This window comes from Haliotis rubra, unplaced genomic scaffold (assembly GCF_003918875.1).
Source record: "Haliotis rubra isolate DU_JTF1 unplaced genomic scaffold, ASM391887v1 Scf2, whole genome shotgun sequence".
Lineage (NCBI taxonomy): Eukaryota > Metazoa > Mollusca > Gastropoda > Lepetellida > Haliotidae > Haliotis > Haliotis rubra.
In genome coordinates, this window is record NW_025766002.1 from 844116 (window position 1) to 868970 (window position 24855).

The 24855-nt window shown below is 41.6% G+C and overlaps 2 protein-coding genes across 4 annotated transcripts in view; one reads left to right on the top strand and one right to left on the bottom strand.

Annotated features, from left to right (window-relative positions):
• Positions 1-2540: 2540 nt before the first annotated feature.
• Positions 2541-15997, bottom strand: LOC124275304 (squalene monooxygenase-like). 2 transcript variants are annotated; one of them, XM_046710791.1, is made up of 8 exons: positions 15466-15997; positions 13104-13329; positions 10994-11174; positions 8673-8769; positions 7932-8217; positions 7007-7342; positions 4076-4163; positions 2541-3153 (listed from the first exon to the last, which is right to left on the bottom strand). In XM_046710791.1, the coding sequence occupies exons 1-8, from the start codon at positions 15595-15597 to the stop codon at positions 2964-2966; spliced, it is 1536 nt and encodes a 511-aa protein (XP_046566747.1). In that variant the 5' UTR covers positions 15598-15997; the 3' UTR covers positions 2541-2963. The 2 variants fall into 2 exon arrangements, with proteins under 2 accessions (XP_046566747.1, XP_046566748.1); XM_046710792.1 differs by lacking the exon at positions 2541-3153 and adding an exon at positions 3165-3656 and having other exon boundaries at positions 4027-4163.
• A 158-nt stretch (positions 15998-16155) lies between these two features.
• The window catches only part of LOC124275303 (uridine-cytidine kinase-like 1), a 29214-nt gene continuing 20514 nt past the window's right edge, over positions 16156-24855 (top strand). Inside the window, exons 1-2 of one of the 2 annotated variants that reach the window (XM_046710789.1) lie at positions 16156-16285; positions 18577-18821. In XM_046710789.1, coding sequence (XP_046566745.1) covers positions 16209-16285; positions 18577-18821 — 322 coding nt within the window. In that variant the 5' untranslated portion in view covers positions 16156-16208. Of the gene's footprint in view, positions 16286-18570; positions 18822-24855 lie in introns of both variants that reach the window. The other variant, XM_046710790.1, reaches the window with a different exon arrangement.

Sequence of the window (24855 nt, forward strand, 5' to 3'; positions counted from 1 at the left end):
TTGCGTAGATCGATGCTCATACTGTTGATCACTGGATTGTCTGGTCCAGACTCAATTACGTACAAAGCGCCACCAAATAGGTGGAATACTGCGGAGTGTGGCGTGAAATAAGCAAACAAGCAAACCAACACACGGGTGGTCGGTCAAACATCGTGACCCGTGCTTGTCGTGAAAGGCGACAGTGGGGATCGGGTGGTCTGACTCGGTGACTTGGGCGATGCAAACACACAAAAGCAGTTCGACTGATATTTTAATAAGATATTTTAAGAGTTGTTCCTTCTTCTGTAAAGTATGTTCATTTCAGAGACACATACATGACATCAACCGTATACTACAATTAACATACAGGACTGAGGTCATCCATAACATTATATACAACCGTACACCATGTGTGACCCGTTAAATACTTTTGGCAAATTGCCAGAATGAGAGTATTGAGATCTCACTGATGCTGTTTTTCTTCTTCTTTGTTGTCGGTTTCTATTATGGTAGAAATTTAGTAGGCACACCCTGAAGTATGTAATAAGCATATTACACATAACACATAATATAACACATCGCCGTTGTGTAGACAAGGCTCCCTGCGTGAAGTCCAGGCGGTTTCAAAGTAGCATACATTTGGAGACGGATTCGAGAGGCTTCCTCTGTGTATTACAGGATAACTTAGGGTCAAGATCAAGAATCTTACCGTGAAACTCCGTCAATAACGGACTCTTTCAGTAACGAAACTTCACGTTTCGGAAAATAAATGCTATTATTGACATTAAGCTCTAAACATACAAAATGAAAACGATATTGGTTTTCACTTTTGAACTTTGTCAAGTTTTCAAGTTCTCAGCGCCGTTATATATATCCGCCATTCGAAATGCACTGTTCTCTTCTCCATCATAATCGGTAGTATTTAATCCAATTTCACTATCATCAGCACAGATGATGCTCAAACACATGCACGCACGTCGCAATGTATACTGAGACACTTTGAGTGAGTGAGTATGGCTTAACGCCGCTTTCAGCAATATCACGGCGGGGTACACCAGAAATGGGTTTCACACGTTGTACCCATGTGGAGAATCGAACCCGGGTATTCGTCGTGACGAGCCAACGCTTTAACTACTATGCTACCCCACTGAGAAACTTTGAAATTTAATGGTGGATGTTGACATTTGGTGATGTAACGAGACTGGAATTTTATGTCCAGGCACGTCAGCGTAAATGAACGAGTTACATTTAACACCTTGGGCCCGTTTCCAAAAGCGAACGTAGCGCTACGACTGTCGTCAGTTTATGCTAAAGTATGGGAGTTACCATCACCATAGCGCTATGGTCGCTTGGTGAAACGGGCCCTGATTGGCCATATTCCAGTTTTATCATGGCGTGGGCGTGTTGGATCAAAACCCGTGGTGATGTAGGTCTTACATAGACCTTTACAATTAAGAATGAGTATGGGCAAGGGGCTGACAAAGACAGTAGAGATTCAAACCCACGATTTCATCTTTACCAGAGGGCTAAACGCTGCACAGCTAATTGGGGCCCCTTAGACGACTGCATCACCTATTGATCCCACTACATGGATGAGGACTCTAACTAGGACAACAGTACTGCAATGTTGTAGGTGCTACCACTTACCATTTTCTTGGTTTTTAGGCAGTTCAACCACATATATTTTCCAAAATGTTCATTGTCAATACAAATGACTTCACTTGAACCTTTCGTTAAAATTCTCCCAATACCTTTATATCCACAAGAAATTTTGCCAGGGAGGTTGTGGTATATAAACAAATACTGATAAAATTCAACTGTTTCTTTGAATTTCTACCTAGGAATTGATCATGACAAATACATCATTCAATTTCATTTCTACTTGTATTGTTTCCTCCACCGCAAAAAGTGCGGCAATGTTTCATAAAGATATGCAAATTTTCCTAGTAATGTGTTTATGTCGTACACTATTATTGCTCAAGTGTTCATGATAATCCAATTCTTTAAAAGGGTTTTCACACTGTAACATCACATAACCACCACGATTTAACAAATATATTTCCTGTTGAGGCTATGGTGACTTTCTGATATTATATATACATTCTGATATGTATAGAGATTTAAGCTGTGTGATCTGAGTGGTTTTGAGTAACATGTTGAAGGAAATTTGCAACTGAATGTAAGACATACAAAGACACTAATCTGTTTAGGGTAACAGTCCCATAAAGCATAATTATTAACTGCTCCTAGTTACAACTCAACTGTTTAGCAGAATGGTGATCTAAAATAGTAAAAGAGAAAAAAGAAACAACACATTATAGCTGACATGTTTATTTTGACAGCATTCTCCAAACACATTGGTCATATAAGTATTTACACAATCTCTCTCTCTCTCTCTCACACACACACATGCATGCACACACACTCACACACACACTTATGTAAACTGTTATCAACATTCATAAATTATGATGATGATGATGACTTTATTTAGAATTGAAGGCCATGTGGCCAAGAGTACAACAGGTAATACAACATTGTCATGGTGTGTAGAGTTGAAATATAATTCATAATACAATAAATTATGTAAAACATTGTAACACCAATATCACTCTGCTGCAACATACAAAATTTCTGTGAAACATTCTCACACAATATCACTCTGCAATATACACAAATTATGTATAACATTATTTTAAACCAGCATGTCCAGCATAATAATGATAATCATACATTAATTTAAATATATTAAATTCCAATAGACTAGATGAACACTTCAGTCTATGTCCTACTGGTATTTGGCCTCATTAGTACCAGAAATATACACTGACGGACTGACTGTCATCTTCAATAGAACAATATCCTATTGAAAAATTAATAAAATCCTGAAAAGGTGGCATTTATCCCTAGCAAAATCACTACAATATACATTTCATTTCCTGTAGGTAGAGTTTCATATATTCAACACACCTTTAGACAGTGTATCAAAACAGACACTTCATTTCCCTGTATATTAAAGGAAAGATAACTCCACATGCCTTGTAAAATATCATGGTTGATCTGAAGACAACTCTGTGCATTGCCCACCATGGTTCAGTCTTAAACACAACAAATACGGCAAATAGTGCCACAGCAAAGAAATGTCCAACCAGCAGGAATGGATTTGGAGTGAGCCTGAAAAAGGACAAAACTAGTAAATACTCAGATAACCAAATAAAGTACAGACTTTTTAATTGCACTTAATCAGGTCAAACAATTATGCAATTCATTCTCGGGAAACTGATCTTAAAGAGTGAATACTGCACACTGGCTATCTTATTCTTTGCAAAGAAAAAGAGCAAAGGGTTTCTTTCTCACATTGCAAATCATGTTTCACTTGGTCTTTCCAATGTTATCTGGTAAGTGTCACTTCAACTCCATCATTCTCCATGGTCTTAATCCCCTCAATCATGTGATGCTGGCATGATTGTGTGTTGTTTAACACCATGCTCAGCAATAGTCCAGCTATGACAGAGTAAATAATCATGTCCAGACCAGACAACCGGGTGATTGACATCAGGAGCATTGATCTATGAAACTGGGACATGATAACATGCATCAACCAAACCAGTGCATATGACCACTTACAGGGATTGACCAACAAGCAGGGATTGCTGAACACCAAGTCTAATCCTGATCTTCATCAAGTGATAGACCGCCTCCGTGGTGTAGTGGTTAGAGCGTCCGCCCGGAGAGCGGAAGGTTGTGGGTTCGATCCCGACCGCGTCATACCAAAAGACGTTAAAATATGGTACTTGTTGGTCCCTGCCTGGCGCTCGGCATTAATGGGTACAACAAGGACTGGTCGGCTCGAGTCAGTATAATGTGTCTGAGTGGGGTATTCATGCTTCACTGCGGCATGGTGTCTCAGTGAGCTAGCACTTTAAAACCAGCTTCAGTCTGGGCTAGTACAAGCAGCCGCACATACACATACACACGCATGCACGTCATCATATGAGCGAAATATTCTCAAGCACGACGTTAAACCCAATTTCACCTCACCTTCACCTTCATCAAGTGATACTGGAATGTATTGGTCGGAAGTTGATCTACTTACACTGACAACAGTCCTACAGGTCCGTCCACACACTGTCCTCCCATTTTGAAATACTTAAAGCATGCTCTCTTCAGACTCTGGAGATGTGCTAGAACAAGACGTATAGGTTGTGGTTACCAGAATCACATGCAACAAAATAAACAAAATCAGAAATAATGCATGCAGACTGGAATGAAAAGAACAATAAGTAATAAGCAGCTCACAAGACTTTCTCTTTGACTCTACTAAACTTTATTTACATGTTAGATAATAGTTTTGCCATGTACTGATTACAGTAATAATTTATGGAAACATTATTTTTTTGTGTTTTCCGTGAAAACCTGAAATACAACTGAACTTGACTGTCTCATGTTGCACACAATGAAGTGGACATAGATGAAGAATGTCACTGACTCATGTTGCACACAATAAAGTGGACGTTGGTGAAGAATGTTACTGACTCATGTTGCACACAATGAAGTGGACATAGATGAAGAATGTCACTGACTCATGTTGCACACAATAAAGTGGACGTTGGTGAAGATTGTTACTGACTCATGTTGCACACAATAAAGTGGACGTTGGTGAAGATTGTTACTGACTCATGTTGCACACAATAAAGTGGACGTTGGTGAAGATTGTTACTGACTCATGTTGCACACAATAAAGTGGACGTTGGTGAAGAATGTTACTGACTCATGTTGCACACAATAAAGTGGACGTTGGTGAAGAATGTTACTGACTCATGTTGCACACAATAAAGTGGACGTTGGTGAAGAATGTTACTGACTCATGTTGCATACAATAAAGTGGACGTTGGTGAAGATTGTTACTGACTCATGTTGCACACAATAAAGTGGACGTTGGTGAAGAATGTTACTGACTCATGTTGCATACAATAAAGTGGACGTTGGTGAAGATTGTTACTGACTCATGTTGCACACATTTAAAGGTCACATGCAACCAAAAAATCAAACATAATTAAAACACAATTATCACTTCTTCATGACATATAATATGCATTGCTGATTATGAAAAAACAAATAAACAAAATTATAAGCGTATAATCGCAAATCAAAAGTGCAATATTTTGTGCTTGGGTTTACCTCCCTCGAAACGAAGCAGCCGGGATACCGAACCCAGTCAGAGCGGGTGGGTGTGCACTCAAGTGTAACGGCTGGTTCATTAGCAGATGCCGCTCATTGTGTGTGTATATATAGAAAGTTGGGTTTTGTAAATACATGCTCATTTTTGTGTATAACATTTTGCAATCAACAGACATCATAACATGTCATGTGTTCAAGTATCACACCTGCCTGTCTGTGTAATTACATAATGTGACAGAGACCGAACTTCGGGCCATAAATCAATGCGTTTTGTTTATGGTGTATAGCCTGATTGGTGTTAAGTTCAAATTGCATGTGGTCAGTGATAGCAGTTATGTATTGAATATTGTCATTAGCAGACAGGCAGGCAGACACACAGGTGTCAATAAAACAAGACATTGAGTTTTGTCTGTGACAGCGACATATCTATATCACAGTTAGAAATTGTGTCAACTCTAAATAATGACATTGCTTTTAAGTATCGAACTGAAAAGTGACTTCGGTAAGAAGAGCGTTTGGTGAAATAGACAAATGAAATTATATAAACAGTTTATTTACTGTCATAACATACAAAAGCTTCGCGCCTGTGAGATATCAACAAAACATTATGAAAATAGCTCACACCAAAGCCTTCACGGTATTCACCAGACAGCCGGCTTCAAAGTTCGCGAACCTATTTCACTGCGCCGCGTGCTATGGCGCAGCCCAGCTGTTGAAACCCGTATTCCCCAGAAAAGTCTGGGGAAAATTAGTGAAACGTTTGAACTCCGATTTTGCGCGTTTTTTTTCATCGCGTTATTTTTCAACTTTATAAGTTGAATTTGCATTTTTGACGATTTGTTTCGGTAAGTCCATACCGAAAGGTATCAGAATCTGCAAAGTTGTGTTTTACGTTGCATGTGACCTTTAAAATTTAAAATAGCAAAAGGCACATCAATGGGTAATGATTAACATGTGTGTGAAGTTTGGTGAACCTAGCATGTAAACTTTAAGAGATATGCTCCGGACAAAGTTTCGGGACGGAAGGACGGACGGACAGACGGACGGACAGAATGAACGCTATATATACCCCCATTACTTCATAGAGGGGGTATAATAAATTCCACTAGCAAGCAACTAAGAATCCTTATTTTTAGGCCAAGTGCTTTTTGTAGTAGGTGAGGTGAGGTGAAATTGGGTTTAACGTCGTTCTTGAGAATATTTCGCTCATATGACGACGTGCATGCGTGTGTATGTGTATGTGCAGCTTCTTGTACTAGCCCAGACTAAAACTGGTTTTATAGTGCTAGCCCACTAAGATACCATGCCGCAGTGAAGCATGAATACCCCACTCAGACACATTATACTGACTCTGAGCCGACCAGTCCTTGTTGTACCCATTAATGCCGAGCGCCAGGCAGGGACCAACAAGTACCATATTTTAATGTCTTTTGGTATGACGCGGTCGGGTATCGAACCCGCGACCTTCCGCTCTCCGTGCGGACGCTCTAACCACTACACCACGGAGGCGGTCTTTTTGTAGTAGAATAGTGAGAGTGAGTGAGTGAATATGGCCTTATGCCACGCTTAGCAATATTCCTGCAATATCATGGCGGGGGCACCAGAATCGGCTTCACACATTGTACCCATGTGGGAATTGAACCAGGACCTTCAGTGTAACAAGCGAACGCTTTAACCACTAGGCTACCTCACCGTCTCTGCAGTAAAGTGCAAAAAGCAAAATAATTTTCTGTACTGTAATGAAACATTTCAGGCAAAATCTAGCCATCCCCTGAAGACAGCAATTATATGCAGTGAAAAGAATTTTTTTTGGTCAAGTTTAAACAAATAATGAAAGATAACTTACTGTCTTTAGCTGCAAAGAGTTCATACAGAGCTTGTGCAAGAATATTGACAACAAAGGAATGATTTCCCTTTCTCCTCAAATGGAACAGCCTCGTGGCCTTGATAACGGCTTCATAGTCAGTGAGAGAGGGTAGTGACTTCATCAGGTCCCTCCAAATGATGGCATCACTCAATGCGACACTCATGCCCCCTCCAGTCAGGGGATGACGCATGTTGAGGGCGTCGCCCAGCACAAACACACCAGGCCTCTCCATCGGCTCTGGGGGAAGGTAACTGTTGGGCATGCTTTTCACTTGACCATTTACTACACTGTCTTCAAAGGGTCCTTGCAGGTGCTCTAGAAAATGACATTAGAAAAGTTATTTAACTCACTATATAAATAAACTGTTGTATCAGTCTAATCTTGACTTAGCTGGCACCAAGATTTAGTTCAGGTTAGTTCAGTGGTCCAGAGAGTTGCATGCTTTGATGTCAAGATAAGAACCCAAAAGACTGAATACAATATTTAATCATAGCAGCTCCCTATATTGATGTTGTTCACAGAATTATTGAAAGAGTATATCTTCATGATATAAAATACTACTACTATTATCCTGTAATAGCAATGATGTCAGAATGCCATCATAATTACAACATTCACAAAACAAGTGAGTGAGTGAGTGAATGAGTGAGAACGCCGCTTTTAGCAATAGTCCAACAATATCATGTTTGGGGACACCAGAAATGAGCTTCACACATTGTACCCATGTGGGGAATTGAACCCGGGCACAAAACAGTTAATCATTTCAATCCTCTGTCAAAAATTTTACAACTGTTTCTGAAAAAACAAACAAACAAACCCATTACACTGCTGTGTTGATCTGCAATTTTGTATATTTTAGACTACAAACCTGACCAATATGGCGAACGTGTGAATCAAGTATTACCAGGTAACTGAGGTGCAATATGTTCCAGCATGTATTCCTTCAGGTTTTTGGGCATGCCTCCACGAATATCAACTAGCACTCGTGTGTGATTCGATGAGATCTGGTAAACCAATACTGGACTCGGGTCAGCCAGCACGAGTTCTGCATGGTTAGGTTGAGCCTGAGGACAGTCATTCATTACAGTCCCCACAAAGTGAGAATACACTTTGACAGTTTCAGTAACTAGTTGTTTGCGGAACTTGGAGAAGCATCCATCTACAACTATTGTCAGAGGGGCATATATTTCCTGAAAAGTGAACAAATATTGCACAATAAATACAAGTTGGATAAAGATATGTATTACCTCATTTTTTAAACAATCAAATACAGATTTTAACTGAAAGAAGATTTTGCTTACAATATCTCCTGTTGAATCATGTTTGGGATAACAAAACAAAACTTTTATTTTTCATTAATATAGACAAGACTAATATGCATTCACAAATACAGCTTTGGCCTAAACCTAATGTATCCTTTTGGATAACTATCATCAGATGTACGTTTTTTTGGCATTTTGAAGAGACAAAAGTACCTTTTGGCCAGCAACACCAAGCTCATTTCTCCAAGCATATCTAAAGAGGAAGTTAAAAATGTCACAAGGGACAATACTGAGATGATATGTTCCTGCCACAACCGAAGATCAGTTTATCCACTTGTCCACATGATCTCGTATTAACAAACCAGCATGTATTCAGAATATACCTCTATTTTATCTGAGCCTTTTTTCTTGTACTCAACACCGACAACGAAGCCTTGGTCATCAATGAGTTTTGTTGCAGTTCCCTCTATATATGATACACTGAAAGACAAATTGCACAATAAACATCTAAAACTGCAACTGGTTGTACTTGTGAGCAGAAACATGTTTGCTTACAACTGATTGAGAGTTACCAGTGTTTCTGTTTACCAGTAACTGCCAGAAGTTAACTGGTAAAATAGGCCATTTACCTGTAAATGTAACTATTGGTCAAATGTACTAGAATATTTAAGTGCTGCTGGTCTAGTGAATTGGTAAATTTATAACAGAACGGAAACACTGCAATTTGACTTTACCATATGAATGGATTCACTTGTCAAACTGATCATTTACTGGCTACTTTATTATGACATTAAGTAATAAATTAATTAGATATTTTCAAGAAGATATCACTGTCAAAATACATGTTTGTATGAAACATAATACATTCAGCAGCAAAGCAAAGAAATGTGTGAGGTTAGACTAAAAACTAGTCTCATATAAGAAAATATTTTACAGAAAAAAGGTTCACAGAAAAAAAAAGAATACAATGAAAATGAGCCCTGAGACTTTCTTTATATTCAGAAGCTGTGGAAATCTAGACTTGCCACATTTTCTAGACTTGCGTGGGCTTTCTTGGATATATACTCAGCAGCAAAACAAACGTCAGTACGAATTCAAAATTAGATAGGCACTGTAATTAAATCATTACAGAAATGGACATAATAAGCGGATCAAACACATTTTTTTGTGTACAATATCTTTGCACATCATTGAATAACTAAGCACAATTCCAAGACATTACGTGAACGTTTGCAGTCCAGTCAGACCCTTGACTTCAGTATCTAGTGTGACCACCACGAGCGGCAATAACTGCAACACAGCGTCTATGCATGGAGTGCACCAATTGATTGATGAAGGCCATTGGCACCTGGAACCACACTCTGAGAAAGGCCTGGCGCAATAAATCGGCTGTGTTGGGCCTTGGTATGACATTATTCAGTCTCCTCTGAATTTCATCCCAAAGATGTTCAATTGGGTTTAAATCAGGACTAAGGGCTGGCCACTGCATAATGTTGACACCGTTCTGCTGTAGGAAGTCCCGTGTAGCTCTGGCAGTATGGGCCCGGGAATATCATGCTGGAAAATGTTGTTCCGGTGACGTGTGAAATGTGGTATGACGTGGGGTCTGAAAGCTTGGTCGATGTAGCGCACTGCTGTGATGCCGCCTCCTCTCCCTGGACCAAGGTTCTGGAACACCACAGGACCCACTCTCTGGTTCAGGCCTATTCCACCCCATACCATGATGCTTGCACCTCCCCATGAATCTCTTTCCATAAGACATTGGTCTGAGTAACGCTGGCCACGTCGTCGCTATATTCATGTTCTGCCATCAGCAGTTTATAAGTTGTACCGACTCTCATCTGTGAACAGAACAGTTCTCCATTGCCTGTATCACCAGTTTTGGTGTTGTAGGGCAAACTGTAGACGTTCACGCCGATGACGAGGGGTAGGATAGGTCCACGGTAAGGTCTACGGCAATGGAGGTTCCCGCTGTTGAGACGTCGGCGTACTGTATCAGTACTGATTGGTCTTCTGTGTGTTCCCACTGTCTGGCGTGCTGTTTCGGATGCCTGCATGAAGGGATTCTGTACATGCTGTCGCACAACATGGCAGTCTTGTCATCTTGTGGTCACCCTTGGTCTGCCAGTACGGGGGCGATCATTTGTGGTGTTGGTGGCCCGGAAACGTTGCTGCAGCCTGTAGATGGTCTGAACGTTGACCTGGAAGTGATTGGCAACGGCTTGTGCAGTGTGGCCAGCTTCAAGTCTTCCTAGCGCCTGGTTCCTCTGAGCTGTCGTGAGTCGCGGCATCCTGCTGACGTTGTTATGTGAATGTTTCAACCAGGTTTGGGATGCATTTTATAGGGCTGGTCATTGTGAACAGCACGTGCAGCATGAGTTGCATGAAAAACATGGAGAACACCATACCATCTCTGAGATCAGGTTGCGTTTTTTAGACCGTTTCCTGGGTTCCATTCTGAGTTTGGGAAGGAATGTCTTTGCTCAGGTAAAGTTGGAGATGTTGTCAAAAATATACAATCAAAACATTAAATGAGTTTACAGTTATCCATTTCTGCAAAGGAAAATTCCAAACTGACATTTCTTTTGCTGCTTAGTATATTTGCTTCAGGGTCTGTATGACAGACTAGTGTGAGGTCTGCTCACTTTAGTGAGTACACCAATGATTTGGGGAAAAAAGTATTTAAAAAAGAAGAGACACCTACTTTTTTTCACTCTGAGCCTTTCTTCTCAACGCCATGACAAACTTCCCATGATGAAAGGCTCTTCCTGATATAATGGCATTGTCCTCACTGCTTGGATATGGGATCTGAACTTTAGCCTTGGTCTCAAGGTCATGAATGACATAGCCTTTCACTTCATGAGCATCAAATCCTTCGACACAATCTACAAAAACATGTCACAGTAATGATGTAATTACTAAAGTACTGTCGGAAATAGAAAAAAACTGATTTTAGGTTGTTACTCTGTACCCCTAAAATTTACACAACTGCAAGTAGCATATGTTGAAATAACCCACATCGGCCTAACTGGGTGTTCAGTGGGATGTGTAATAGGGTATCCAGAAGTGCATGTTTACTCGTAAAATACAGCTAGCTGCTGAAAACAATAGATCAGACTATAGATGGCAATTGATCGCTCAGCCAGGTATGACGACGGACTGTCGACTCATCTGGCATGAAATGCATGTGCTGCCTACAGGCACAAGGGGTCATCACAAAGATATTTTATGCTTTTTTGATGTGTATTGAATATGTCTCATCTATTGATTATCATCTTACGTGTCTTTCATAACGTGTATGTTGAGATATGTAAAAGAATGTGATACCCATAGAAAAGCTTAAATCAACTATCGTATTAAATGTCTCAAAATATATAGGTGGCAAGACCACCCAAAGATCGACAGGACTGGATATTATTTGCTAATTGTTAAGACATGCCGTTTACTTTCCCCAGTTTAATTCCCCTAAAGGATTATCTTATTGTAGCTGATATCTCTATCCCCCAGTATGACCCCAACCACTGTCTGCGACACCCGTCCTGGTTTTTCTTTTCAGACGACCCTCCTACCTGTTTCTTTTTAAAGTGATAGTGAGGCTCCATGGTAGCTACATCCTTCATAGTTTCAGTATTAAAGTTAATATTTTTATGTCAGCTATCGCAGCTTTATAATGAAGCTAAGTCTAGTTTCAAAATAGGCATTTAAAAAGTGTCCTTTGAAATACAATATCATCGCACACTAATTTGCATAAAGCCATGGTCTGTTCTAAATAAGTTGCTTTGGACTTAGAAAAAACCTGCATTGCTCATTTCTGCACTAATCTCTCCTCAGTAAAGTCATATTTTTACGTTTCCTATTGCCCTACCACTGAGACTGTAGTTAGGCCGAACTTAGTTTCACAGATATTTCACACTTTCACATTTAAACTTCATAAATTGTAGATATATATGTGAAAAAACAGGTGTTTTTTATCTATTTCCGACAGTACTTTAGTGGTGCAACAACATGGCAATACAGTATTGTACTTCAATACAAGACTTTCAATACATTGATTTACAACTCCTTTGTCATAATACATAAATACAGGTCGGACTAATGTAAAACATGTAAAAATAACAGAAGCTCTTCAAGAACCAGTTTGTGCAGATTCTCCAGTATTTGATAATTGCCTACATATAGCAGAATCTGCACATTGCGCCAATGCCCCAAAGTTTTATGCTTCTCCCCATAACATCTCATTTATGCTTCCAAATTTTAGTAAAAATGATTCAGGGTTGCAATTCATGTGCAGCAAAGGGGCCCATTTGGTCACCACTTACACGTAGGATTTTAACACAGGGCTTGGGTTACCAGTTATCATAATTGTGGGCAACTGAAAATGCCAATAAATTCATTTAATGAGAACAAGACGAAAAACTGAAGAGGACAGGAGTACAACATGCTTTCATTGTGTGTGTGATTGCGTGCATGCGTGAATTCGAGGCATGCGTGTGTGGACGATAATGTGTGTGTTTCTAGGTCAGGTTTACATTGTTCTTACCGTTATTACTACAATATTATACCAGAAAAGGGCTACACACATTGCAACCACATTAAAAATGAAACCTAATCTACACCAGTGAGGAGAATTCTATGGATATACAACTTCTTTAATATAATATGAGCGACCGTTTCGGAGTAGCTACTAACACCGTTATCAAGCATATGATTTACTAATCTACTCCATTGCCACTCTGGAGATATAATTATGAATTTGCTTAGAAACTGCTGTCCTGAACTTTGTTCTTCTACAATGAGATGCTATTTTTACTTACCTCCTAACCCAAGTTTCTTGAGCGCTCCCAGTCCCCCAGGTTGCAATAGTTCCCCTACTATTCTGTCTGGTTCCTTCAGATCCCTTTCAATGACCGTGACCTTGCGTCCATCCCTGGCCAGTACAGTAGCCAATACCGATCCCAAGACACCAGAACCAATAACAATGACCTCTTGGTCTTTTGGGATTGACTCAAATTCATGGCTTGGTTTTCCAACCACAGACACCTGAAATAAAAACAAATTTACATGAAAAACGTCCATCCAATTTCTTGGACAGATTGGTGAGACTGTGTCATATTTTGCATCACCACCTAAGAAGGATTACTCCCACAAAATGATCAAATTTATCATTTGGGGGGCAAAAAAGCTCCATCCAATCGTCAATGTTTCATGCCCAGGGACCAGTTCCTCAAAGCAATCGTAGCACTAAGATGATCGTAACTCCCATACTTTAACATAGACTTACGACTCCGTAACTCCCATACTTTAACATAGACTTACGACTGTCATAGCGCTACGATCGGTTTGTGGAATGGGGCCCTGATCCACATCCTTTAGATGTGATAAATTTTTACTCAACCCTCTCAGTAAAATGCCTGGCCCCCTCTTCCCAATCAATTTTGTTTAATACCTGACTAACTCCCCTTCCCCCTAATATAAGATCAGTCCCTTAGCTAAGATGGGTATGGACAGCTGCAAGATTGTGGTTGTCTCAAATGAGAGGATAAAACTTTTCCACATTTACAACAGCTTGAAAATCAACCTCCCATCAATACCTGGTGTTACCTAAAAATTGGTGAGGTGAAATTGGGTTTTACGTCGTGCTTGAGAATATTTTGCTCAAATGACGATGTGCATGCGTGTGTATGTGTATATGCGGCTGCTTGTACTAGCCCAGACTTAAGCTGGTTTTATAGTGCTAGCCCACTGAGATACCATGCCGCAGTGAAGCATGAATACCCCACTCAGACACATTATACTGACTCCGAGCCGACCAATCCATGTTGCACCCATTAATGCCGAGCGCCAGGCAGGGACCAACAAGTACCATATTTTAACGTCTTTTGGTATGACGCGGTCGAGGATCGAACCCACGACCTTCCGCTCTCCGGACGGACGCTCTAACCACTACACCACGGAGGCGGTCCTAAAAATAGGACCTCAGTTGATGTGTAAAAATAAGTCACTGAGTGTAGGTGGCAAATCTAGTTATCAGAGTGCAAAAAAAAGACTGCCCCAAAGACCACTGAAAACATTCCAAGTCAACCATTAGTAAGGGCTTGTACCTTTATCATGTACAACCTGTTATAATAACCAACAGGTCCTTCCTGAATGGAATTCCACTTGTCTAGTATCATCTGATGGCCTCCAGTGTGTTATCAGTTATCAGGTCAGTGTTGGAGCCAATCAGTAAAATTCCTATCTCTGATGTATGTGTACCTGACATTTCTCATGCCCATCTCCACATGAAGTCACAGCAAAGGGTCAGTAAGCGTCACTGGCTAGAACACAGTGTTTCAAATAAACACGAACACTTCTTATTAGTCATGACGGCTAGTACTATATTTTAATTTTTTTAAACTTTAAGTTTTCTTATTCATGGAGGCTGTTAAGTATGTGAACTTAACAGTTTAGTTATTGAACTTTCTAAATGTATGACAAAACACAGTTACTTTACTACAGAAATAACGAAAGGATGAAACAAAAAAATAAAAACTTGAATCATCTTGGACATTTTCTAAGACTGAAACTGAAAAACTCACAAATCCTGTGAAATCCAACCGGGAATCCACATTCCTCTTTTCACAACATTAAATTAACCCATGGTGGGGTTGTGGTACCCATTTCCAGTCAAACTGACTTAGATCCATGAGGAGAGGCTCATTTAGCACTGAACAAAAATGAACCAATTCTGTCGGGTATGAGTGAGTGAGTGAGTGAGTGAGTTTGGTTTTACTCCACTTTTAGCAATATTCTAGCATATCACGGCGGGTGACAACAGAAATGAGCTTCACACAATGTACCCATGTGAAGAATCGAACCCGGGTGAGCGTGACGTGCGGAACACACAATAACCACAATACCCCACCGCCCTTGTATGAGTCTGAAAACAAAGTAGAACTTGTAGAAGATTTATCTGCATGATAGTTGTGCAACTCATTTGACGATACTTATATACATAGGTCAAGAGTCCCATGTACACGTCAACCTATCACAGAACTAAATTCATTAACACAAACATGATAATTTGCAACGGCGTGTAAAACCCCCAGAGCCTTGCCTAGGAGCATGACTCGTACGCAGAAGTAGGCACGTCAGTGTTTATAACTTATTTATACGTCTTGTTATTGATCAGCTTACCTTGGATCTTTTTCTGTAGAAGAATAAAGCTGACAATACAACCACCAGGAAGGTGACTGCGTACACTGACACTGGGGACAGTCCAATATCTCGAGTGAAATCACTTCCAAATCTCAAAAGCTGGTTCAACATTGTTGGTCTATTTCTCTTTGCTGGTCAACAATTATGTTTTCCTTCTATGACCACTTGATATTTATACACCTGCAAAAACGGTTCATTCAAAATACTCCAGCTGTCACTTCGCATCCAACTGTGCAACAGTAAAAGTTCTATCAACAGTTTTAGACCTACTCTGCTTCTGTCCAGGTATCACCAGCTGATCACATCAATATGTTGATGACAGTTTCTGAAACTAGGCACATTCTAAACAATGACTGGTTTTCACTGAAATATGTTTCATGTATGCCTGGCAGAAAACGACTGACTGACACAAAATCTGAGTGAACGTGCGATTTATTAAGCATAGAGTTGGCCAAAGCATTATCACGCCATTCAGTAGATACGAGTACCCAACATAGTGCGAGTTGTCTTCTGACAGAAATGGACCAATGACTGGCAAGAAATGCCGAGAGCCCATGTGTTTCAACATGCAAGATAAAATCCTCTGATTTTGTTTAGTACTATATCTGAAATTTGAAGAAAGGTTTGATTATTTTCTTGCCCAAAAGACTGTTCTACAAATTTCGGTCATGAGTATGTATTTATATCATCCAATCGCGCGTCTGTATTGAAGAGTGTCCTGAATGACAAAACAAAGAGCAATGTCGGACGCAGGTTTTAAATTTGATCCTCCAAGTTCGGCGAGTTCAGCATCTGACAGGTTTGAATTTTTGTGACCTCTTATACTGATTTGGAAACATGGCTTGTTCGAATTTCTGCCAAGTATTACCTGTCAAAATCGTTATGATTATCGGAATAACGCTAAATCAGATGCCACGTGATATCCATGCTGAGATATTTGGCACTTTGCCCTGCACATAATATGCGTTGTTTGCGCAGTCGACCAAGACTATTACTTAAGTTCCTACATGTGAAAGGGGGCGTTGTGCTGATGTAAAGTAAATGATGATATTCTGTGTGCGGGCGAGTTTAATCACATCTGTCAAATCTTCGCGCTGCGCTGTCATTGTCGTTCTGACGAACTCTCTCATTCAATCTGTTTGGCTTCCATCAGTGGCAACACATCAGTTCATAAGTGACAGGATGCAGAATAAATAAGTGTCTCACCCACCTCCAGACTGACAGTTCTTCGTTAATTAAATAACAACAGCGATGAATAGTCTGTATGCAATTATATTTTTTCTAGTGCGTGTGTATCTTTTCATTTTAAAATTCTCATTTTGTTAATCTTGCTGAATATTCAAAAAGGAAGACATGCTTTTCTAGTTTTTGTAATGAATTGGGTAATACACATCAACATGAGTAAAAAAGTAAGAAGTACCTTGATTTCGACACAGCTCAATGCAGTTTTGCATATTTAGTTGAGTTTGTGACGTGTGAACATCATACAAGGTGTATGTTAATGATCTATGTGTTTTGGGAACCAATGACATGTGGGTCAACCAAATCAGCGAGTCTGACCACCCGATCCCGTTAGTCGCCTCTTACGAAAAGCATGGGTTACTGAAGATCAATATTCTGACCCGGACCTTCACAGGTCGGAGTTACCCTCTTTGGTCATGTGGGCAAGGCGTCTGACTTTGGACCAGAAGATCCGTGGTTCGAATTCCAGCACAGGACTCAGAAATTTTAAGGTTGCTGCATAAACATGAATTAATTAATATTGGTGCCAAATTCAGTGCTTCTCAATGTTACAAATATATCCACTTTCTCATAGGCATCATCATTATCATAGGTCTTGTTTATGTTATTGCATATTTCCTTAATCATGTCAATGTAACTATTGAGTGAAGAACTTGGTATATTCTACTGTTTGTACATATTGTTTAAATAGGTAAAAATTGAATGTCAGGTGCGAAAGAAAACTCTTTCCTAAACAATCTGGTTACAAAACCACCAAAGTGATACATGAACTTATAACCAAAACATTATGTAATAATACAATAGATACAAAATTGATAATGGGTATTACACTAGTTATCCCTGTTACGAGATAACATCTAGTCTCTGAAATGAACGTGTTTTACAGAAAAAAACTGTTCATAAAAAATAATCATGAAATAAAAAAATGAAAAGGAGCCCAGAGACATTCTTCATTTTCAGAAATGAAACTGGAAATCTACACTATCTAGACTTGCATGGGCTTTCTTGGATATATATGTTTCAGGGTCTGTATGACAGACTACCCTATGACCTGCTTGGCGAGTTAGGAAGAGTTGCCAGAAAAATGTAACATATGATGATGGCACAAACATGTCCCACATGTGCGAGTAAAATCCAAAGTAGTGCAGGTCCTAAGCATTTCTTCAGTGGTCAAGAGTGTGTGTGCAACAATGGTGAAGCATATACACGTCGGTATTGTGATGACAGACTAAGGTTCATTTTCTGACTTCTCATCATTCGAAACCATGATAACTGGATACTGGCATGACTAAGGGACAGAATTCCTCTCCAGAGAATTAAGGCACCTTGGGTCTAACAGGGTTGTGTACTGTACACTTGGGCTTGTGACAACACTGAAAGAGTCTGCACACAAAGTTGACTCTAAGGGTTTTACACCCGGTCACAGGTGGGCTCGATCCTAGCACCTAATGTTCACTGGATGACTACCCTGGCGCCTTAGCCAGCTCGCCCATCACGCTCCCTTAATGTATGCATTACGTCATGGGTAACTGATATTGGCCCATCATGGTGTGACTGATGAGAACTTGCTTTTAAAGTTGATGTTATCAAACGCAAAAGGTTCATTCTTCTCATAGAATGGTTACTGATAGTATGGCAAATGCAATACATGAATTGGAGAACTACTCTGATAATTGTAACATACTACACAGCATAAACTGTAGTATTATTTCTGAATTGCATTAACATGATGAATGTGAGCCTGTTATTCATGCTTGCAATTGGTTGATGATTTTAACAAGTATATAATTTGTATTGCAAGCTATTAACATGGTCATCAGGATAATTCATGTTGTTCTTCTGTGGTAGTGGTGAGGATGCATTTCGTCCAGATAGCCCTGAAGATGGCAAAAATGTGCCTGCACCTCGATCGCCAACAAAAGTACCTAAAAGTCCCTCCAAACTTACCCCAGGAAAGAAGAAGGGTAGAGCACCAAGCAGCAGTAATAAGTCCAGTAACAGAGTAGTGCACACTGCTGGTCGTACATTGTACACATCAGGAAGACCGCCATGGTACAACTTTCAGGGTCAGCTCAAAGAGCCTTTTGTAATAGGTGAGTGAGAGTTAATATTAATATATGTAGTTAGTGACAGCAGCAATGTGGTTAACATCTGTCATTATCATCATGGGCGGTTTCAGACTTAACAGATCAATGTGGTATTCAAGATAAATGTTACAGAACCGTAACCTAAATTTGTATGTAACCTTGATTCGTGCATCGCGGTAATTATCATGCTATCTTGTAAATTAAGTCTTGTATGACGTCACAAAGTGGTACATTTGATGTACATAGATACAGTGCCACACCTAAGCAGACGCTTCAGACAGTTCAAGTCACAAGATGGATGTTCTGACTGAACAGTTGAGTCAGGCATCAGTTACCTCCCATTCATGACTCGCTTCCCCTGTCACTTCTACGCGGTACGGTTCTCGCAGTTTCGAAGAAAGTAAACATGTTTCAACACAATGACAAATAGGTGTGCGTTTGTGTGCCCCAAAAGCTGCATATATATTTTGAATCTATGATGAATGAGCTTTCAGAAAATACCAAATGTAAGTTTCTGAAAAATATGCACTTAGGTGAAATTTGCTGTTAAATATCGTTAAATATTGCACATTTTTGTCAAAATTTGACTATTTATTATTTTCTTTTTACATTTTCATTCATGTCAATCAATAACTTGAACAATGATCGATGACTGTAGCAAATGTTGTGTAATTATTTTGATAAATAACACTTTTAGGCTCATTTTTGTGTGACATGCAGAATCTCCCTGTCTGTGATCAGGCAGTCACGCGAATGAGTGACCCCCTCTCAGGGATTCACTTGTATGCGTAATGGGGGACCGTCTCACGTACACGTTACGTCCTCTACTGCTAAGTGACAAAAATGTTCTGAAACTGTGCATTACACGTACATACACTTATCCAATGTGTCCAGCTCTGAGATAAATAGCCCAAAATCACTAATGCCGCCAATACCAAATTATATTGTTACTAAATGTCAAGTAAAAAAGATACAGTTAGCACCAACCTTCTCACATGTCGTCGTCTGCTTTCCAAGGTGTCCATACTTAGTGATATATAGTAACCGATTATGTAATCCACGAAACAAGGTGATGTCTCAGTTTGTAGGCACACAAATGTGTGATGATTTCACATGGCTTCAGTAAACAAACATTTCATTCACAAGTGGAATATTTCAATTTGCTGAATCAATGAATAAAATAATCAGTGAGTATACAAAATGAAACTGTGCATTTAAAATATGATTTTTGCCGCACTTCCCTTATATCCACGAATCAAGGTTAAGCGAGTGTATAATTGGGCATATACGTCAATAGTTTGTATTAATTTTCCCTTATCCTGACTCATGCTTATTTGCTTGTCTCCTTCCTCTTGCGAATGTTAGTGGAACACTTGTATCTCCTATTGAAGCTCCCTTCAATAAAAAAGAGACGTAAAATCACCACTCACCAAGAGTTATCTGTCTGGCCGTTTTGGTGTGAAAGCGGCGCCACCGTACTCCCATGTTTCACTCTCTCCTTCTTGGCCCTAGTGGGCGGTTGGGGGAGCGCCTGTGTCTCCTATACGGCACTATATCCTTTTATTGATTAGTTATTACCCTCTATTTTACTTTTATAGAGGTTTAGGAAGTTTCTTACAACAATATGGGTTAAAAATTATTCGTATTTTGCACTGTTTATGCACGGTTTGTCCGTGTTTGTTCAGTTGTTTACATTTCATGAAAACCTATTTTCGTTGTAGGTTTAGGTTCGCCGCTGCAAACCCGCATTGACTGTGCCCTAGCTGCACAACAACATGTACTTCCAGCTATAGATGTAATCTTTATCAGCATTTAACAGAAATTCAATTTAATAAATAATTTTTCTCTGTACTTAGATGTACTACCGACAATCCAGGTGACTTTACAAGTCATGGATAAACTGGCTGAGTCCCTCACGAGCTGTCTACTGCTGTCAGACGACTTACTACCATCCAGTGACCTGCCGGAGGTGTCCTCGGAGGATGGGCGTGGGATGTTGTCCACCATTACTTCGAAGATGTTGGCTTCTACATCGGACAACCCCTCAACGCAGACGTAGAAGAAGAAGCCATCCTCTATGCAGAATGAAGCCTCACACCCCTAAGACGCCTAGCAGCTCTACGGGGACTTCTGCGCAGACTACAGGGACCTTTTGGCAGACATTGTCCTGATGGAAGTGAGATGACTTCATGATGAGCCGCTGCTGATCATCCCAGAGATACAAACATGCAGTCCGAGGGCGGCAGATGTCTACGCAGTCCGAGGTATCTACACTGACGGCAGATGAGCGATCCCTGGGCCATATCGCTACCAACGCAGAGAGGGCAGCTCATCTCTCACCGCAGACATTCAACCCGGGGGACTTCATGCAGCAGTTCTCACAGCAGACCCTGGAGATGATGGAGAGGCGCTTCACACTGGAAAGGGCATCGCATGATCAACAACCAGCCTGCAGAACGGACCCGGACCTTCGCGAAGGTTCCAACGCAGATGATGCTTCAGAGAGGCCCTCCAGCTACGTGACGACCGGGAACCGATCTACGCTTCAGGACGTCAACCAGCCTGCGCGAAGGACGACACGCCTATCCCCAGATGCCGAATCAGATGATCAGCATTCGCGAAGGCACTCGCGAAGGACGACACGCCTATCCCCAGATGTCGAATCAGATGATCAGCATTCGCGAAGGCACTCGCGAAGGACGACACGCCTATCCCCAGATGTCGAATCAGATGATCAGCATTCGCGAAGGCACTCGTGAAGGACTTTGGACACAGCCTCAAAGACATCTTCAACATCACATAGATCGTCGAGGGATTCACCGAGGCATTCGCGAACCAAGAGACGCTCACCTCCGCGCAGGTCTCCCCGCAGGTCGCCTTACAGACGCAGTTCACCGGGCTCCTCTCCACGCCGATCTACACGCCGATCTACACGCAGGTCTCCACGCAGGTCTCCACGCAGACCCCCAGCGAAGCAGAGACATCGCAGTACTTAGTCTCTCAACTGAACCCTACATGCCGTCAACGAGACTGCGCGAAGACATTCGCGCAGGCCATCTACAACGCAGAGACGTCGCAGTACTTACACTCTCAACAGAACGCTACATGCCGTCAACGAGACTGCGCACAGGACGGCGCAATCTTCAGAGACTGTCAACAGATGATGAGCCTAATAAAGGACCTTCACGCCGACTACCTACCTCAAGGGCATCAACAACTCCTCGCAGATCATCACGGGAATCCCCATTTAGGAATACATTGCCAGGAAGTCAATCCCGGACTACAAGACGATCACCTACACACAGGGCGTCATACAGACGCACCACGCACGACCGCCATGCAGATCGCTATGCAGATCTCCAAGGATATTCAACCAAGACACGATGGCGGACTGGACCTAGCGTCACCCTAGAAGGGAAGGATCTTCGTCGGCACAAAGACTGAGGGACAAGTAATGAAGTTCAAGAGGGGTACTCTTGTCCGAATTCATCACCGGCACGGACCTTCGGACTGAATCCACGACGGGATTCACATAGATTGATATATCTACATCAGAAGACTCATGGCCATATACAGATCTTCACTTCCGTACAGATCTGCAGATATTCACACTGGCGTGGTTCAGCAGCAGCCTTGCTAAGTCTAGGAAACTACGAAATCGTCAACGACTCTGGGTAGAATTTACAACAAAAGTTCAGCATCAACTCTACAATTACGACGCTTCATTGAGATAAAAGCGATGTATGCAGTCTACAATAGCAGCACTGAGGACGTGAAGATTTCAGCTGATCATCTGTATAAAAGGGCGACTGCATTATCTTCAGGACTGAAGTAACAGTCCCAGCAGCCAGGAAAACAGCCTACCTACATCGGTATTACGCGGCGAAATATTTCGCGCGTTTACCATTCAACCCTCGATACACGTGGTCACTCGTGTAACTCAGGAAGACTACGGCCAAGACCGAGTGGTGATAAGATATCAACAGCGGCACTAGATTCTACAAGGACCTTTTTCCTGCTACACCGGTGACGTCACATCGCGGCAAGCCAAAGGAATCAAAATGCTTTATTTTGATTGGACCATGAGAGACAACGCCCTGCACAGAGGTCGGACATAGTTCACATGTCAGGAAATGGGTTACAAGTGACAACAACCTGTCAACGAGAGAGGAAGGCCTCAATTACAGTCTAGTTAGACGGGACCTACGTGATTTGGCTGCCTTCACGGGGTTAGATACCTTCCCTGTCAACATTGAAGACGATGCATCAGACGAATTGCAGCAACATACGTTGGACGGACTTTGGGTGACGGCAGCCAGACTACCTTATATCGACTTCACAAAGATGGCAGTCACAGAGTCGGACAAGCACTACTCTCTCCGTTATTACTACGAAGTGGCAGAGTCTGTTGGGTCTTCTCACGTCAGCACAGGACATGACACGCAGAGGGAGTCTACAACTACGCCTACTACAGGTCTTCGTGAATATACAACTGTACGATCCGGACCCCTTCGGACTCCCGAACAGACTAAAACCATATCTAATATGGTGGACTCAGAGATCGGATGGTCGCAGACGCACCTATTTAGCAGAGCCGGAGTGCCAGACGCATCTCTATGTGGACGCATCTCTCCAAGGTTGGGAGCACACCTCGACAACGAAGTATCAGCTGGGTTATGGACCATAGAAGAGAAAGATCTGCACACCAACATGCTGGAAATGAAAGCAGTGATAAACGCCATACTCTACAGGACCAGCATTTTGAAGAATGCTCATCTGACGGTACATACAGTCAACTCCACAGTGGCGTTCTACATACACAGAAGGGTCAACAAGGTCTGCGAACCTTCTGGACCTCTGCTTTCAACTGGCCAGCATAGCAGACAACCTGAACATCCACATAAGAGCATGCCACATTCCAGGAGCCAAGAATGTGATAGCAGATGCACTATCCCGTCCAACGCAGCCATCCTCAACAGAATGGATGCTACATCCAGAGATCTTCAAGCAGATCATAACAGAGGTGTGAGCACCACTAATAGACCTCTTCGCCACAAGGGTCAACTGATAACATTCATCTCACCAATACCAGATCCACGAGCATGGGCAACGGACGCTCTAAGCATCTCCTGGCAAGGACTAAACGCTTACGCGTTTCCACCACCAGCTCTAATACCGAGGGTGTTGCAGTAAATCAGTCAGACGAAGGACCAACAACTGATTTTGGTCGCGGCCTTACTGGCCAGCGAGATTATGATTCCCTATTCTCAAACAAGACCTAGGACTGTCTCAACTGCAACTACCAGAGTGGACGAATCTACTAGTACATCCTCACACAAAGCAGGCGCACGGCAACCCAGAGGTGTTCCGGTTACACGTGTGGACTGTATCAAGGCATGCTTGAACAAGAGAGGATATTCCGCCAGGGCAGCGAAAGCAGTCACACTAGCTCTACGCAAGTCTACACGCAACTTGTATGACGACAAGTGGCGACGCTTCGAGACATACGCTTCGAGGACCAGCTTCACAGCCATAAAAGCGTCACATCCTCAAGTGGCGGACTACTTTTGTCATCTAGACAAACGAAGTAGTTAAAAGGGTCAACACTCTCAACATACCTAGCGGCATTGAGCTCAGTTATCGCCATGAGGACGAGTGCAACTGACGAAAGTACCAGAGTTACTGGCCTTACTACGCTCTTATAAATTGGAGGACCAACAACAGAGATTTAAAGCTCCGGTGTGGGACCTCAACGTAGTTCTACGACATCTCACCAGTGACATCTACGAACCATTAGAGAGGACATCCTTCGAGTTCTTGATAGTTCCTGATCGCCTTAGCAACAGCAGCAAGGATGTCGGAAATACCTACTCTGGACTTCGAGAGAACATGATTTGATGAAGATCAAAACATCGTGCATATGGGACTGAGATGGGACTTCATAGCAAAGAATCAACTGCCAGGTCATCCAGACAGACAGTTCCACGTCCCAACACTATCATCAGTCCTTGGACCACAGGATACGCAGGACCTATCCTTG